Below are 17,244 nucleotides of genomic sequence, written 5' to 3'. Positions count from 1 at the left end.
CTGCCTCGGGCTATACGCCCCATCCCTACTCCCTGCCTCCGGGTTTATGCCCCATCCCTATGCCCTGCCTCCAGCTTTACCCCCCCATCTCTACGGGGTGGCTGGTTGTTAGGTGGAGCCTTGCCTGTGACTCCCTCTTCGTGCCAGCTTTGACTCCCTGTCTGTGCTGCCTCAATCCTCTTCCTCTCCGCATCGGCTCTGACTCAGTCCTCTTACTCTCTACTGGCTTACTCTCCCTCTCCACGCTGGCTCTGAGTCTTCTCTCTCTCTGCATTGGCTTTGACTCAGCCCTTTCTGTGATGGCTTTGACTCCATCTTCACACCGGCTCTGCCTTAGCCCTCTCTCTGTGTGTCTCTCTCCAGGCATCCAGGACGACGCGCTCGGATGAGGACCGGGAGGTGGGCTGGGACGCCTGGGGCACCTGGAGCGACTGCTCACGCTCCTGTGGGGGCGGAGCCTCCTACTCCCTGCGCCGGTGTCTTAGCGGGTCAGTGAGTCTCATCGTCAGTGGACCTGACGGCTCCTGATGCACTTTTGTGGATCTGCCCTGTCCCCCTGTTCTACAGTACCAGATGCAAGTCTAAATATCCTTAGAGCACAGCTGAGTGGGAAGTACGTAATAGGCGCACTGAGAGTGCAGCCTGTTTCCCATTAAAGGTACATACAGTATAGGGAGTGCATTCACCCTGCTGAAATAGGGGGTCAACTTAGAGTAAAAAAGCTTGTTTTACTTTCCTAATACATCCCAGAAGATTTAAGATATTTGCTCATATTCTTCTGTTATGGTCTGTGTGTGATGTGGTGCGGCTGGTTTACGTATACAGGGAAGGTCTCTTGATGGAGTTATCAGCTGAAGTCTGCTGTAATGAGCGACGCTATTGGATGTCCTCAGCTATGTCTCACTGTCAGGAGGTCTCCCATTGGATGGGATTCACTGAGCCACAAGTGCATGATTCATTCACAAGTAACAGGCCATTAACTGAACTCATGGAAACTGATGGACTGGCTGTCACTCCTCGGATGATGAGGGATGGAGGAACATTCCCTAAAAGCCTTCCAGGCTGGTGAGAATTTTATAAACGGCAGTAAATAATCTTCCCCCCAGGAAGCTGAGGTTGAGTACGAGTGCCGGAATCCTCCGAGGAAAAAGCTGTATACAGCTGCTTTGCATTTTTTGCAGAGTGCAGATTTTTTGGAAATTGCTGTTGGTTAAATATCAATGGTTGACGGAATTCTTGGTTTGTTTTGCGCTGAAGGCAATTTTCTCATCCGTGGCTCTGCAATATAAATCTGCTTCTGCAATACGAGTATGATGATGGGTGGTTCCTGGGCCCAGCGCATGCAGTGGATTTGGGTCAGGAGATAGATGTGTTCTGCCTGCCCTGAAAAGGATCTCTCTCTGTCCCATGATACGAGCAAAATATGAAATATCATCATGGCTCATTGAAAGTCCTTTTGCTTTTGAGTAGAGAAGCTTTGAGGTTTAAGAGCCAGACTTAAGCTGCCACCCACAGAGCCTGGGGTCACGTTGGCCCCATTTTGGCTCATCACTGACACCCACACAACTGTGCCTCTAGGGGGCAGCAGAGAGGAAGAGTATGCAAGGGCAGGAGGGAAATGGAGGATGACCTTGGGTTTGCCTGGCATTACAGCACAAGGGAGGGTCTGTGGGAGGGGCACGGTGCCAGCTTTCAGCACTGAAGCCCCTTCCTTCCCTGCTCCTGGCTTTTGTCTCTCTCCCGGGGAGCGTGAATATAACCATTTGGGACAGATAAGCGCCACCCTCTGGCTGGGAGGTTAATTGCCTGCCTTTCTATGGAATGTACTTCACTGTCAGAGGGCTGGTACAGCTGGGAGTTCGATGCCATTCTCAAATCGATATGGTGAGCTGGCGTACTTTTGTGTTTTGGCATTCAGCTTGGCCCTCCAAAGACTGCAGCGACGTTAGTTTTGATCTGACCAGCCACGGCCTGGAGCGGCACAGAGAACGAGGCACGCAGCCCCGCCCCCTTTCTGATAAAGGCGGAACTGTGGCCAAGTGTCAACTGGACGAAATCTCACTGGGTGCAGGCCTGCGGTATCAATGCAGGAGAAATAACAGCCAGGGTTCGAGAGTCACATGTCTGTTTGTGTTCTGGGAGGGAAAAACTGCACAATGGTCCCAGTGACTGACTGCCCAGTGAAGGTTAACTGTGTGTGTGTGTGGTCTGTCTTGCAGGAGCTGTGAAGGTCGCAATATCAGATACAGAACCTGCAGCAACACGGTGAGTACTGTCTGCTGATACGGAGGGGCAGTGCATGGCGATACCACGATATGGAGTCAATGTTTGGCTCGGTGTTATGACTGTAACAGACCCTCGGTGTAAACCTTCGTGAGAATCGCTCACTGGGACAGGAGGGCTCGGCGCTGGCGTGGTGGGGAGCTGCACCGCATCTGGGGCTCCGGGTTTCTCTTGGGAGTGCGAGATCCAGCAGGCAGCTATTCACGCTTTTGCCAAAGCTACCCCTGCTTCTCCCACCTGAAGGCGCCATGGTCGGCTCTGCCGGGGTCTCCCAGCTCCCAGACCTCCTGCCGGCACGTGCTGCTGCTGACACGCTGATCAGAGCAAGGGCCCCACCGCCCTGCACTTTGGCAGGTTTCATCTGCAGGTTTTGTGGATCAAGGCTGGGAGGAAGTGGACTATGATAGTTAGTTATTTTTAACATCCCTGGCGATTCGAGGTGCTCAAAGCGCCCGCGCCGGTTCTCTCTGCATCCCCGCTCCTGTAATTGGCATTGCCATGTTTAGTTTTCGCCGGCTTGGTGACTTGTATTTCCTCTTTGAAGCTGGGATGAAAACGCACCGTTGGCCATCACCAACGTTCCGGGGAGCCACTTCAGTCGAACGCTAAATCCGTCCTCTCACCGAATAAGCTTCAGAGCTTCATTCTGGCCCTGCGGATGCCCAGACGCAGCCCAGCAGTGATGGCTGATGGGAAGGGGGCAGGGCCTGCACACAGGGGTTGCCAGGAGCGACTTTAGCAGATGTCTGGCCGGGAAGGCTGTCACGCCGCCAGCAAAGACCCGATCACTTCATACTCTGTGCTGACAGGCGGTTCCAGATTCTCCAGTCACAGCTGGCTATGGCTTGATTGTGGGATTGCTAAACAGAGGAGTTTCATAACGCCATTTTTTTCACCCGTTTCAGCTTCTTGTTCAGCAGTAAATTAGGTTACATGGCCTTGCGTCGGCTCTGACAGAAGGTTCGAGCCAGCCGGCAATCATGGGGTCGATGCCCCCGGGTCAGCTGACTTTTCCCCATGCCAGGAGTGTCCCATCGACACTGGAGACTTCAGAGCCCAGCAATGCTCCGCCCACAATGACGTGAAGTACCAGGGCCAGCTGTATGAGTGGATGCCAGCGAGCCACGAGCCAGCAGCCCCCTGTGCTCTCCGATGCCAGGCTGGAGGCCATGGTCTCGTGGTGGAGCTGGCGCCCAAGGTGTTGGATGGCACGCGGTGTCGGGCCGGGTCCCCGGACATGTGCATCAACGGGGTCTGCGAGGTGAGTGTCCCGACACGCTGTCACTGTCAGGGTCATGCGTGTGCTTCACTGCTGTGGTCATGTGTGTGCTCCACTGTCGGGGTCATAGTTCTGCTCCACTGTCGAGCTCGCACGTGTGCTTCACTGCCGGGGTCATAGTTGTGCTCCACTATCGGGGTCACGCGTGTGCTTCACTGCTGGGGTCATAGTTCTGCTCCACTATCGGGGTCACACGTGTGCTTCACTGCCAGGGTCATAGTTGTGCTCCACTATCGGGGTCACGCCTGTGCTTCACTGCTAGGGGTCACACGTGTGCTCCACTGCTCTTCTGTCTAGCCATGGCTCCTAGCAGACTGATAACTGCTCGGCAGCGGTGTAACGTGCCCCTCTGCTTTCGGTCCTTGCTGGGCATGTCTCTGCTTCTCCCATGTGGGGTTTCCTGAAGAATAAGTGCGGCTGCCTGAGTGTTTGGCCACTACCTGCCATTTTAGATGATTTTTCAAACATGTGACTTATGTGACTGGATAGTCTCTTGATTAGAGAACATGTTCTTCCTTTATGGACCTGGAGAGTCTGCTCTTAATTCCCTGGAAATGCCGTCTGTGAAGTTTCTCAGGGCTGGAAGTGTGGTATTCCGTGCTGGGAATGAGCTGGGTTTGGGCAGCCGTGGGACTTTGCGTTTGTGTTCTGAAAGGATGCTCTGTTTGTCACTATATTTGGAAAAACTTTGTCTGTAATGGAAACACTGATGAGTCCAATGAACCCGACAAATCAATTTCATGGAGTCTTGGAACTGGGGTTTATTCCCTAGCTGAAGGCAGGCCAGTGAGAATGGCCGGTCTGTGGGGAGGGCAGCAGAAGGCAGGCCAGTGAGAATGGCCGGTCTGTGGGGAGGGCAGCAGAAGGCAGGCCAGTGAGAATGGCCGGTCTGTGGGGAGGGCAGCAGAAGGCAGGCCAGTGAGAATGGCCGGTCTGTGGGGAGGGCAGCAGAAGGCAGGCCAGTGAGAATGGCTGGTCTGTGGGGACCTGTCCCTGTGCTGTCTGAGGGGTGTCACCTATGGAGTGGTGAATTTTCCAGAAGTTCTTATTCTGCAGTCTCTGCAAAGTAAATCCAGAGGATTTGTAACGGGATCACTGGTGAGGAAACAGACCATTGCTAACAGAGGCTCTAGGTGGTGCTTCATCCCTCAGACGGAGCAGGTGGTCGATGGAATTCCACAGAGCTCTGTGCTGTTCCGTGCTTCCTCCATCTCCTCATGCTGATTCTCCCTTTCTGTCGGCAGGAGGTGGGCTGCGACCGCCAGCTGGGCAGCAACGCCAAGGAGGACAACTGTGGTGTGTGTGGGGGGGACAGCAGCACATGTCGGCTGGTGAGGGGGCAGACCCTGCCAACTGTCTCCGTGGAGGAACGTAGGTGCACCGTGCACACACACACACACAGACACACAGACACACATACACACATACATGCATTCACGCACGTATGCACACACACACACACACACACACACACACACGTTTGTATCCATATCTTTGTGGGGACTGTCTATTCATTCCGATGGAAAAAACCATAATCCCAACAATGACACCCCTAACCCCTACCCAGCCCTAACCTTAACCATAAGTAAGCAAACAAAATACAAGACTTTTGGCATTTTTAGTTTTTTGTATTCACAGATCTTTGTGGGGACCTGAAAAAATGATCCCCACAACGTCGAAATAACAGGTTTTTATTACATTTTGAGGGACATTTGTAAAGTAATCCAATCATAATCCAAGCACAGACACACACACACAGGCATACACTCTCTCTCTCTCTACCCCTGCCTTCAAGCGGCTCTCTGACACCCCCCTGAGTGAATGAAAACCAATCCTCATGTTCGCTGTGGCTGTCATAACAAAATGCCAGATTAGAAGAAGCTTCTAACCACCTGCGTGCTGCTGCATCTCAGTGCATTTAGAGTGAAAGTCGGCTTTTGTTCAGCCGGAGAAGGTTAGTAATGCACTTCTGTAGTGTCACTTGCTGGTCTGTCATGTGATTTGACAGATGTTGGTCACATGACCAGGTGCTGTGGCCCACATATGTGGTACATATATGGGTCAAATATACAAAAACTGTACGTCATATACAAAGTGATTGCTTATATGTTTTTTTTTAGCATTTAAACACAAAATGAACCGGATAAAACAAGAAGAGCATATACTGTACTAAACACATCTAAGCATATTTATCAAAACAACTTGTAAAGTAAGAAAATAAATGTATCCAAACAATGTGTAAAGTTAAGAAAACAATGTGCCCCGCCCTGATCGTCCGCTCCTTCCGTGTGCCACGCCCCCTCGTTAACCCCGTGTGGAATCCCCGTGTGATCAGCTGTTTCTGGTTGTTGTCATTAGTCCGCTGTATTTCGTCCACATTTCAGTTTGTTTCCCCAGTCCGGTCATTGTATTGTCCGTCTGCGTTTTGCCTGCCTTACCTGTAATTAAACCCCGTATTCCCCGATACCCTGACGTCTGCGCCTTTGTCTCAGTTCCGTCCCCGCTCACCACGACAATATTATTATGATTAAATGTATTAATGGTTTATTATTAATATTAAAATAATTAATAAGAAATCTTTATTTTTAAATGTATTTTATTATATAATAATAATAATTACTGTTACTGTATATCATTGTCTAAATGTATTTCTGCTGTCTAAATATATATATTTAGCTAGTGTAAACATTCACGATGGCATCACAGCGAATGCGAAGCTGAGACTGAAGCGTTACCCTTTGTTTCCACTGAGAGACGTGCTGCGTGACTCATTTCCCCGCGCGTACAAGTTATCTTAGGTCAGCGTTCACGGTTTGACTTCTGAGATTCAGATCGAGCTCTAGGTAATATTTTTCTAACTGGTTGGTTCGACTTTTAAGAAATTGGAGTTCTAATGAGTTTGAGAACTGAGGTACCACTGTATGCACGTCACCTAGAATGATGGAACTGTGTGTGTATATAATTGTATCTCTCTATGGGAGAGGGGTACAGATGAGAGAAACAGCAAGATTACTGATCCTTAATGGATTATAGTTTACAGCCATATTGGCAAATAGGGAAATTAGGCCACTTTAAGCATCAAGTAATTATAAGATGCAGATGAAACTGCTGCCATAAATTTTTATGGCCCCTGAGCATGGCTTGTAGAGTATCCCGCTGCTGGGTAATTATGCTTTTATTCAGCTTTAATAAGGTTATAAACAGCCCCGTTTGGCACCCAGCTCCCGTGCGTTGCCGCCCCCCACCCGCCACGTGCTGTTCCGCGCGGCTCTGAGGAAGCCGGCCGCCCAGCTCACCAAAACCTTTGTCACTGAACCGGAACGTTGCAGCACCGTAACTATCCCTGAACAAGCGTCTATACTGGTGCAGCCTGTGCGTTGTAAACAGCTGTCCGCCGCGTGGCTTATTTATTACATGAGTAATCTGAGCAGCTCTCCCGCTTGGTGGGGAGGGGAGACCATAACTTCAGATATCGCAGGAGCCCGATTCCTCTGCATCCTGCCTCAGGTGCTGAACGCACCCCGGAGCCCGTTCATCATGTCGTGGAGCTTCAGAGAGTCACCTATGGCCTGCTGCCCCTCTACGGGGGCACAAAGCACCCTCTGTAGCCCAGAGAGGGGTGTGTGCCAGCAGCTCCCCAGTGTAGTGTTTACACAGCTACCGTGCCTTTTAAGACCCTCTCTAACTAAATGGGGGGGGGGGGGGGGGCAATCCAAGCGTGCCACCCCCTGCTAACAAGGTCTGAAGCCACTGTGACATGTAGCCCCCCCACCAGGTGAGAGTGTCTCGGGCTACTGGGTATGCCAGCTGATGGCCTCCCAGGGTACCCCCTCCCCTGTCAATCACCAAATTGAAAGCATATCATTGGCTAAGGGTGAGGCTGGCCCCTTTCTATGAATTATGGCCCCTCTCATACCCCAAACAAACGCCTTTCCATTTTTGGGTCCCTCCCCCCCAGCCAGCGCCTGATCAACAGCAGTAAACATATAGCGTTGTCAGTCTGGTATTTCCCGGGCCGTACGGGGTCTGGTTCTGAGGTTCCTACGGCGACAAGCGCTGACTGGCCGGATCCTGCTGTCGCTGGAGGATAGGGTGCCAAGATATACACCAAGCATTAGCGGCCTTTATAGGGCTCATTACAGCGTGGCTTTAATTAATGTGCCGGAGGTGATGATGTCCTGGTGAGACAAGGTGCTTTAAGCTAAGAATGAATCGTTTTGAAAAGCGTTACTCTGCCTGGGTGAGAAGTCAGCCTCTCTAGGCTGTATGTAGGAAGCCAGCCAGCCGCAGCACTGCTGTCTGGCTCTGTTACCCAGAATCCCCAGTAGCACCTTTAAACCAGGCTGTTTTAAGCAGCGACAGAACTTCGGGATCATGCGCGCGCTACCAAGGAAAATAAAGCCAGCGAAGTGCTATCTCATTCCCAGATTACCGGCTGGCTGCGTCTCCTGAGCCGGCTGCCGCGTCCTTGGGAACTGACTGTACACCTGGAACGTCAACATGGCAGGGAAACGGCACCTAGCGCCTGCATCCATTTCCGGTCCAGTGAAATAATTGGACTTCCAGGACAGGAGAATCGAATGATAAAGCCCTTTCCTGCAGGGTGACGCTCACGTGGCGGCGTGTCGGGGGGGTTCAGCTGAAGATGCCCCGGGGGGGGGGGGCAGGACTTGAGCAGCCTGCATGTCCAGTAGGAAGGTGGTTATCGATTAACACACAGACGTCTGCGTTTTAAAACTGTGCGTCACTGTGACACAATGTACTGGAAGTAAAATTCCTTTGTCTAAACCTGTTAGATGGATGTTCTTCTTTTTTTTTCTTAAAGAGCCAGGTTGTTTCATTGTGTGGTTTTTGTTTATGGCGATCCAGATTCCAGTTTAGGAGAGCGAGTGCAACGCTGTTTGTCATGGCTTCAGCGGAGGAAGAGGATATAGCAGATTACTGGGGAAAGTTATGCATCCATAGAGCGTCCACAGAATTTGGATCGTGTTCTGCTGTCTTTTGTTTTATTTACTATTATTTATGTCTCGTTACATATAGGTGACCATATAGGTGGAATTTCTCTGCAACTGTGTTCTGTGCTGGTCTTCAGGATTCCCAAATGCTCGTTTCTTGTGACTGTTATCTGTCTTGCTGCTGTCTTGCTCGATTGCGGGTCCAGCTGAAGAAGACTGGACATCGTGTCAGTGCAATATTAACAATTCTGTCTGGAGGCAGAATTACGTTCCTCAGATTCGAGATGCTCCCCTGCACGTGACCTTCACTGCATCACTGCGAGCTTTTGTCTCTAGTGGCAGTAGAAGAAAGTACTGTCGACTGCAACAGCTTTGTCTCACAGAAAGCTGATTTGATGTGCCTGGGAGGGACATTTTGGTTTTGACTGAAGTTCTTCTGAATCTTAGGGAAAGAGGGGGGGGGGGACAACCATTTGAATTTCGCTCTCCTGCTGTGCGGTGATGACGGTGACATCACGATGGGCCTGACAATGGAAGATTATAGGCTTATAGTGCTTTTGCAGAACCTGTGTCCTCGCGATCCTCTATGATTTCCCTTGGTGGCTGCTTATGACCTGTAACCTCCGCTATGTGACTCTCCATTCTCGCTCAGACCATAACTGCTCCGATTCGCTCTGGGTGACTCTGTGAAACGTCCCCTTCTCTCCAGCACCGGGCTGGTATCCAAGGGTCAAAGGTCACTAATGGACACTATGGGAATGGTGCCTCGAAGGTCCCATGATTCTTTGCTGTCACTGCCTGCTGGCTGATGTAGATGTCCAGCTTTCTCGCTGCGGGGGTGACTCGATTGGCAGAATGATATGGCTGGAAAGTGAAACTAGAGGAATTTTATGTTTAACTGCTAGTATCCTGTTCAGCTCAGTTGACTAATAATGGCCTTTCTGAGACAGTTACCCCAGAGCACTTAAATACCCCTTATAAAGTTCTCAACAGCTTACTCAACCTACACGTCTGCAGATTATATATCTACATACTTATTTATTCCTGCACTGCCTCCAGTTTTGCAAACTACGAATGTTTATGATTATTACATCTGGTCTCTTAAGCTTATGTCTTCCCGGTCTGGGGCTACGCAACCTTGCGTTTTACTGCACATTGCACTCAGTGTGATTGTGTATGTGACATAAAACTTAGAATCTCGAAACTTAAGGTACTCATACGTGTGTAAGTGAGTTTACAAACGCAGAAATGGAAACGGGTGCGTCTCTGTGGCTCGTGGTGCATGCATTAACGGTGGAAATGGTCATAAAAGTTACCCAGCCTGCCCTTCTCCCTGCAGCGATGAAGACGGTGGTGGAGATTCCCCTGGGAAGCCGTCATGTGAGGCTCACTGCCAAAGGACCCGATCTTCTGAGTGAGTAGGCCGCATGACCGTCTGATCTTTCTCTCTCTGGGAGGTTAGTAATGAAGCGTCAACTCCGAACAGCGCCTCCCGCTGTCCTCTTAAGGGGTCACTTCCGGCCGGCTGGCCACGCCAGTGCCGTGTTGATTTTGTCCTGCGTTACAAGCAAACTGGCTCCCAGTGACCCTGGGAATGACTGTAACAGACCGCGAACTGGTCCGCGGAGAGAATGATGATGTATAACTGAGACGGAGCAGCGGAGTTTGAAGGGGAAAAGACCACAGAAAACCGAAAGGAACATAAAAGCCATATTTTAAAGCCCCAATGCCCAGACGTGCCGTGTATGAACCAAAGCTAAACTAAATATTATCAGAAGCTTGTCAGAAAATGGATGGTCTGACTTGCAGCAGCAGAATCCCAGGTGGGGAGGGATCTGCGCTTTACAGTGGCCCTTCAACACGGCGTCGTTCATTTCTTCCCGTTCCTGGGATGACTGACCACTCTGTGAGCTAACGGCTTTCGGAAGACCGTCACATTTTCCTCTCGTTTGTTGACAGCTTGATTTTTGTCCATAATTTTATTAGAGTCGCTTTGGAGCCCTTTCACATGCCGGCTGGCGCTGTAGGGAAGCCGCTGTGCTCCGTTCCTGGCCCATTATCTCATTGTCTCTTGGAATTCTTGCGTAAAAACAGATTTGATTTGATGCTTATTTCTGTGGTTCATTGCGGCCTGGAGGTTCGGTGTCCCGCCTGTAATCTTGAGTTCCACCGCCCTCCTCCCCCTGATTACTATGTGCCCCTCCCCTGATTTACCCCCCCCCACACCCCAGGGCCCTTCCTCAGACCCATGCTCTGCAGCTGTCGTGTGTCGCCCCATGCCGGGGGGCGGGGCTATTCACCCCCCCCCCCCCCCGGAACTGTGTGTCTGAACTCCGCCCCCATGTCTCCGCTGGCCCGCAGTCTTGGAGACACACTCGCCGCATGGCCTGAGAGAGGAGCTCATACCTGGCTCTTCAGGAAGCTACGTCCTACAGAACAGCACCCTGGAGGTGCAGAAGGCTGGGGACAGGCTGACCCTTCGCGCTCCCGGACCGCTGGCGGCAGATTTCAGCATCAAGGTGAGGTGGGGGGGGGCATCGTTACTGCTCCAGTGAGGCAGGGGGGAGAGCCAAGGCACACATCACAGAGGCTGCTGGATCTGCTCTTCAGGGCACAGTTCATTTCACAATATTGCACTTGTTACCTTAAATTGTACCTCTGACTTCAGTTGCAGCTGGTCAAGCTGAAAGAGGTAAGAAGGTAAGGAGATCGTTCATTTTACAATATTACAATCGTGGATTTTTCCAAAGAAGAGAAAACGTGCTTTTAAATGACAATAACATTTTTGGTGATGAACAGAGGTGGGTAATTCAGGTTCAGACCGGGATTTTGTTTCAACCAACCAGTTGAGTACTCTGTGACTGTGACTCTTTATGCAACTGGTTAGTTGCAAGAAAATCTTGGTCTGGACTTTTACTCTCTAGACCTGAATTAGCCACCTCTGCTAATGAGTTAAAGGAGATCCTGCTGTGTCCTCTAACTGCATGGAGCAGCCGCCGCCGACAGCTTGCAGTGTCCATGAACGGCCCCCGGGTCCCTCTCCCCCCTGCAGCTGAGGTACAGTGCTCCCCGGAACACCCTGGTCCAGTTCTCCTTCTACCAGCCCATCCGCTACCAGTGGAGGGAGACGGACTTCTTCCCCTGCACCGTGACCTGCGGGGGAGGTGGGTGTCACAAGTTGTCGAGGTGGGGATCACTGGGAGGGGACTTGGGGACCCCAGGCTTTACTGACACCGTCCACCCCCCCCCCCCCCCCCCCCCCCCCCAGGGTACCAGCTGAACTCAGCCGAGTGCACGGACACCCGGCTGAAGCGGACCATGCCCGACCAGCACTGCCACCTGTACCCGGAGAACAGGAAGCCCAAACCCAAGCTGAGGGAGTGCGGCTCGGATCCCTGCCCCGAAAGGCCGGTCTCGCTGTCTGCAGATGGTCACACTCAGTACTGACATGTGTGCAGGGCTGTTCCGTGTCCTGCCTTCCTGATCCACCCCCAAAGATTATTGTGTCTATGAAGACAGGGTGCCCCCACAGCGATGTTTTGTGACACTCTCTCCCTCCCCTACAGTGATGGCTTCAAGGAGGTGATGCCCTATGACCAGTTTCAGCCCCTCCCCCGGTGAGTTGCTTCAACACCATGGAACCATCTCTGTCAGACCATCTCTGTCAGACCATCTCTGTAAGACCATCTCTGTCAGACCATCTCTGTCAGACCATCTCTGTAAGACCATCTCTGTCAGACCATCTCTGTAAGACCATCTCTGTAAGACTATCTCTGTAAGACCATCTCTGTCAGACCATCTCTGTCAGACCATCTCTGTAAGACCATCTCTGTCAGACCATCTCTGTCAGACCATCTCTGTAAGACCATCTCTGTAAGACCATCTCTGTCAGACCATCTCTGTCAGACCATCTCTGTAAGACCATCTCTGTAAGGCCATCTCTGTCAGACCATCTCTGTCAGACCATCTCTGTAAGACTATCTCTGTAAGACTATCTCTGTTGACTTTGCTCTCTTCTGGACGGGTCTATGAGCCGGATATAAGACTTACTGGGAAGGGAATCTGTGTAAATGGTGCAAAGACAAATGCACTTGGTGGTCTGTACTGAAGCTTAGCCAGGAGTGGGGGTCTGTACTGAAGCTTCTCAGACAGGGCTGGGGGTCTGTACTGAAGCCTCTCAAACAGCACTAAGGGTCTGTGCTGAAACTTTTTAGATAAGACTGGTGGTCTGTATGAGATGGTCATCAGAAAGGGCTGGTGGTCTGTACTGAAGCCCGTCAAACGGTTGGTTTCACACAGGGGTTGTGATCCAAGCTGAAGCATTTCAGACATTACTGAGTACATTACCCTTATCTCCTGCCACAGCTGGGAGCAGAATCCCTGGACGAGCTGCTCGGCATCCTGCAGGGGGGGCACGCAGAGCCGCAGCGTGACCTGCGTCGAGGAGGATGTGCATGGTCTGGTGTCACAGGTCGAGGAGTGGAAGTGCATGCACTCACCCCGGCCTGCCATGCAGCAGGACTGCAACACCTTCGACTGCCCCCACTGGACAGCAATGGAGTGGTCTCAGGTGAGGGTCATGTCCTAAAGCACATGCACTCAGCACCTGCCCCCCCTCCCCCATTCATAAGCATGAACGCCAATCTGAAATTGACCGCTGTCTTGTTTTTCTTACATGCAGTCACCTATGGGTGCCAGAGTGTGGCGCTGTAATGGCTTGTTGGTTTTTCAGTGCACAGTGACCTGTGGGCGTGGCTTGCGTTACAGAGTGGTCCTGTGCCTGGATCACAGAGGGCGGCACGCCGGGGGCTGCGATGCTGGGCGGAAGCCTCACGTCAAAGAGGACTGCCTGGTCCCTGTCGCGTGCTACAGGCCTCGAGGTAGGCCTGGGTTCAGAGGGGCCGGAACTCAAAGCCTCCAGGGAGCCACTGTCTGTTTCACACTATTCAAAGGCCATCCACAGCGAACCATCTGTGACCGTGCGAACCACACACCCCCTTTGATTATATCAACATGAGGTGCACCTGAGGCGTCTCATGCCCTGGGGGACCTTGGTGAGCAGGGCCTGGCCAGCTAGCTGGAGCCAGAACCTCTCATCTCTCTCAGAGACACCCTGAGCCAGAGAGCTACGCTCTGCAGCGACCACCTGAGAGCGATACACGCTCCAGATGAAGGGTCACAGAGCCCGAGCCGTGTGCTTGATGTTTCCTGCTGAGGTTTGAACTGGAGACACTGGGTGGGGATGATGTTGTCATGCTAATCCTGCAGCCAACCCCCCCCCCCCATCCTTTCTTTGCACATTCCCACAGAGACGCAGTACAGCCAAGGGTAGTGTCTGTTTGTAATTAATCAGCTGACTGGCTCAGGAGCCATGGTAATAGGTCATGCACCCAAATGCATTCTGGGACCGTATAAATATTTAGGTGGCATATCTGGTGAATCACCCGGATGGCAGCCTCTGCTGGGTGTGAGAGCAGGTCCTCCATGTCTGTCAGCTACTGTGGGTCTTTCCCTCCTCCCTGAGAGAAACCTGACGGATTACGGAGCGGGGAGGCCTCATGCTAAGGAAAATAATTATCCTGGAAGGGAATCAGCTAGATATTTTGGGGATGCTGCCTATGTCATAACCTCAAATTGCCCCCCGTAGGAGGGGTCGCGTGGAAGGAGACTCATACCACAGTGTTGCACAGTGCAGGGCTTCTGCCTTTTCCCCAGACACCTGAGGGCGCCATATGCCTTTGCAGTCTCACCATCACGGTCATTTTCTGGTTTGCTTCAGTCCAAATGCGGTGCTAGTGAGGGGTGTCCTGCAGCCAGCAGCCTCACTGCAGCCTTCTGCTTTTCAGAGAAGCTTCCTGTAGAGGCGAAGTCACCCTGGCAGAAGCAGGCCCAGGAGCTGGAGGTGTCCCGGACCGCCTCCGAAGAGCCCACGTGAGTGTCCCACGCCGCCGCGTCCCGCCAGTCCCACGCCGCCGCGTCCCGCCCGTCCCACGCCGCGTCCCGCCTGTCCCACGCCGCCGCGTCCCGTCCGTCCCACGTCGCGTCCCGCCCGTCCCACGTCGCGTCCCGCCCGTCCCACGCCACTGCGTCCCGCCCGTCCCACGCCGCGTCCCGCCTGTCCCACGTCGCGTCCCGCCCGTCCCACGCCACTGCGTCCCGCCCGTCCCACGCCGCGTCCCGCCTGTCCCACGTCGCGTCCCGCCTGTCCCACGCCGCCGTGTCCCGCCATGTGAGTGTTCATCGTAACTGAAGCTGATCATAAGATCCCAACAAGAAAAGTATTACAGTAACATGTAGTGATTATAATGTATATTGATGTGTATCGTGCATTTTTTTTATCACGCCCCACAAATTACCCTTTAATTACCCAGAATGAGTGATGCATGGGATTGTCAACAAGAGGTGCAGTTCCTACGGTGACCTCCTCCTCCGCATTTTGGGACTGACCCCTCAGAAGATGCCTTTCTGTGTCCTTCTCGAGTGACCACAGCATATCAAATCTCCCTGTCCTCCCAGCCCGACGGTTCTGTGATGGAGCGGGTTGGCCCATTTGGGTCGGGCCTATCAGACTGTTATTCCATTGTGGGCGACAGTGTCGGCAAAACACCCTTTAATAGCATCAGCCAAAACTCTGCATGTCGCCGCTTGGGGGAAACTGCAGGTCCTGTAAAACTGAATCCTGTAATCCTGCGGAATGTTTACCCAGGGCCCACAGGTGGTGGTAGTGTGGGGGGGGGGGTCATTCTGCGGGACATGTTTAAGCTCTTTTCCAGACCCAGTGGCCTCACACCTCGGTGAATCTGAAGAAGCCAAATAGGAGAACACTCCCCTTTAAACACCCCACAGCCTTCCGCTGTAAGGCTGACCTCACGCTGTTAAAGAATGAGGTGCCTATGGGCCCCGATCTGTCCTTCGATGTGTCCTGACGCACGGCGAATTTCACCCTGGGGTCTTTAAAGCAGGATTAGCTTTGTGAAATGTAGCCTGTCGCTCATTGCGACGCAGTGGGATGGCCGACCTTGTGGGCTCTGTGCAGCATTACACTGATTTAGTTTACAGGAGCAGTTGAATGCCTCCAGGAAACGGCCATTCCCGTCTCCCGCTTTTGTGCCGCGTCCAGCAGAGCCGTCTGTGCACCTTCCCTCATCTGCCTTTTCCGTTCTCGCACCTCCGGAGGTGCCTGAGATGTTTACCCAGCTCTCTCTACTGGTTTGAAATGTTGCCCATTTTTTTTTTGTCTAGATTTAATCAGCTGGGACATGACTCATTAGACATTCAATGGAATGACTAATTAATTAATGAAGTGTTTTTAATTCCTGGAAAGACATGCTGTAGCGATGTGTTAGATCAGTGGTTCTCAATCCTGTTCCTGGTGCCCCACCTGCCACAATGTTTTCATTCCAACCCGACCTTAATCAGGCTTATATGGTCCTTAATAGGCTGAAGCTGGTTACAGACCGAACGCGACATGCGCTGTGCTCGCTGCGAGGCTTCTGCGCAAAGAGTAGGCGTGACTTTCAAAACTCTCTCCTGTCATTTTGGCTCGCGGTCAGTAGCGACGATGTATATTTCGCATTCAAAAAGATTCCACGCTTGTGTGATATGGACAATATAAGTTTTTCCTCCATTTCGTTTTCTGTTCCCGGTTCGGTGCCTTGTTTCACAGCGCGCAGCGGTCAAAGTTCAACAAATGCATGGAGCACAGCGCAGGCCGCGTTCGGTCTGAAACCGGCTTTAGCCTATTAAGGACCATATAAGCCTGATTAAGGTCGGGTTGGAACGAAAACATTCTGGCAGGTGGGTCACCAGGAACAGGATTGAGAACCACTGTGTTAGGTGATTCTGGGAAAAGACTCTGGGCACTTGAGGACACCGTTACAAGTCGTTCAATGACGCCACACTGATCTGACAGCACTTATCATTGTCTTTACCAGCTCATGATGATCTGGCATCATGGAAAGTGTCGCGTGAAAATGTCCTCAATAAAGGCTGTTGCCCCGCTATGCTTTTGTGTGCAGGTTCATAACCGGGCCGTGGCTGCCCTGCAGCGCCCCCTGTGGCCCGGGCCGGCAGAGCCGTTGGGTGAAGTGCCGAGTGCTCCTGTCCTTCACTCAGGCGGAGGTGGACCTCCCCGATAGCGAGTGTGAAGAGGAGAGGCCCTCGTCAGAGAGGCCATGCAACTTGGGCTCCTGTGACGGGACACCGCTCCTCCAGCAGGGGGAGCCACTTTACAGCTGGGAGCATGTGGGCTTCACTGCCTGCTCTTCCAGCTGTGCAGCAGGTAAACTGGGTCACCACAAAACCTCAGGGTGCCCTCAGGCGGTTCACCGGGGGGAATTCTTATTCGTCATTGTAAGTTGTTGCTATAGGTGTTGGGTAGGACTGACAGGACTCTAAGATCTTGCACAGATCCAGCACTGTCCTCCAACAGGGGTCCAGCAGACCGTGCTAAGCTGTCTCAGGAGTGGCTCTCAGGAGGTGGTGGAGGAGACACTCTGCAGGAACTCCAGTCGACCCCCTACAGCTACCCGGGTCTGCAACCCCCATCCATGTCCCCCCAGGTATGGATATGATGTGGTGTGTGTGTGGGTGTAAAAGCTGTAAATGGAATGGCTGTTCAAATTATGAAGTTTGGATTTCTGCTGGCGAGAGCAGCAGCCCAGGAGAGCATGAGTGGTGCGCATGGGGCTCATCAGCTCGACCTGAGGACACGGGCAGGGCACCTCA

At 52.3% G+C, this 17,244-nt stretch overlaps 1 protein-coding gene across 5 annotated transcripts in view; it reads left to right on the top strand.

Annotated features, from left to right (window-relative positions):
• Window positions 1–17,244, top strand: part of LOC111846760 (ADAMTS-like protein 3) — a 70,154-nt gene that overhangs the window by 34,150 nt on the left and 18,760 nt on the right. For 3 of the 5 annotated variants that reach the window (XM_023817307.2, XM_023817306.2, XM_023817305.2), the window contains exons 4-17: window positions 364–488; window positions 2,220–2,265; window positions 3,308–3,544; window positions 4,807–4,933; window positions 9,857–9,931; window positions 10,879–11,036; window positions 11,570–11,681; window positions 11,786–11,924; window positions 12,084–12,134; window positions 12,883–13,087; window positions 13,250–13,397; window positions 14,364–14,448; window positions 16,536–16,798; window positions 16,949–17,078. In XM_023817307.2, coding sequence (XP_023673075.2) covers window positions 364–488; window positions 2,220–2,265; window positions 3,308–3,544; window positions 4,807–4,933; window positions 9,857–9,931; window positions 10,879–11,036; window positions 11,570–11,681; window positions 11,786–11,924; window positions 12,084–12,134; window positions 12,883–13,087; window positions 13,250–13,397; window positions 14,364–14,448; window positions 16,536–16,798; window positions 16,949–17,078 — 1,901 coding nt within the window. Of the gene's footprint in view, window positions 1–363; window positions 489–2,219; window positions 2,266–3,307; window positions 3,545–4,806; window positions 4,934–9,856; window positions 9,932–10,878; window positions 11,037–11,569; window positions 11,682–11,785; window positions 11,925–12,083; window positions 12,135–12,882; window positions 13,088–13,249; window positions 13,398–14,363; window positions 14,453–16,535; window positions 16,799–16,948; window positions 17,079–17,244 lie in introns of those variants that run through there. The other 2 variants (XM_023817308.2, XM_023817310.2) reach the window with 2 other exon arrangements.

Source organism: Paramormyrops kingsleyae, chromosome 13 (assembly GCF_048594095.1).
Source record: "Paramormyrops kingsleyae isolate MSU_618 chromosome 13, PKINGS_0.4, whole genome shotgun sequence".
NCBI lineage: Eukaryota > Metazoa > Chordata > Actinopteri > Osteoglossiformes > Mormyridae > Paramormyrops > Paramormyrops kingsleyae.
The sequence above is the reverse complement of the archived record's forward strand: the minus strand, read 5'-3'. Positions and strand labels throughout refer to the sequence as shown.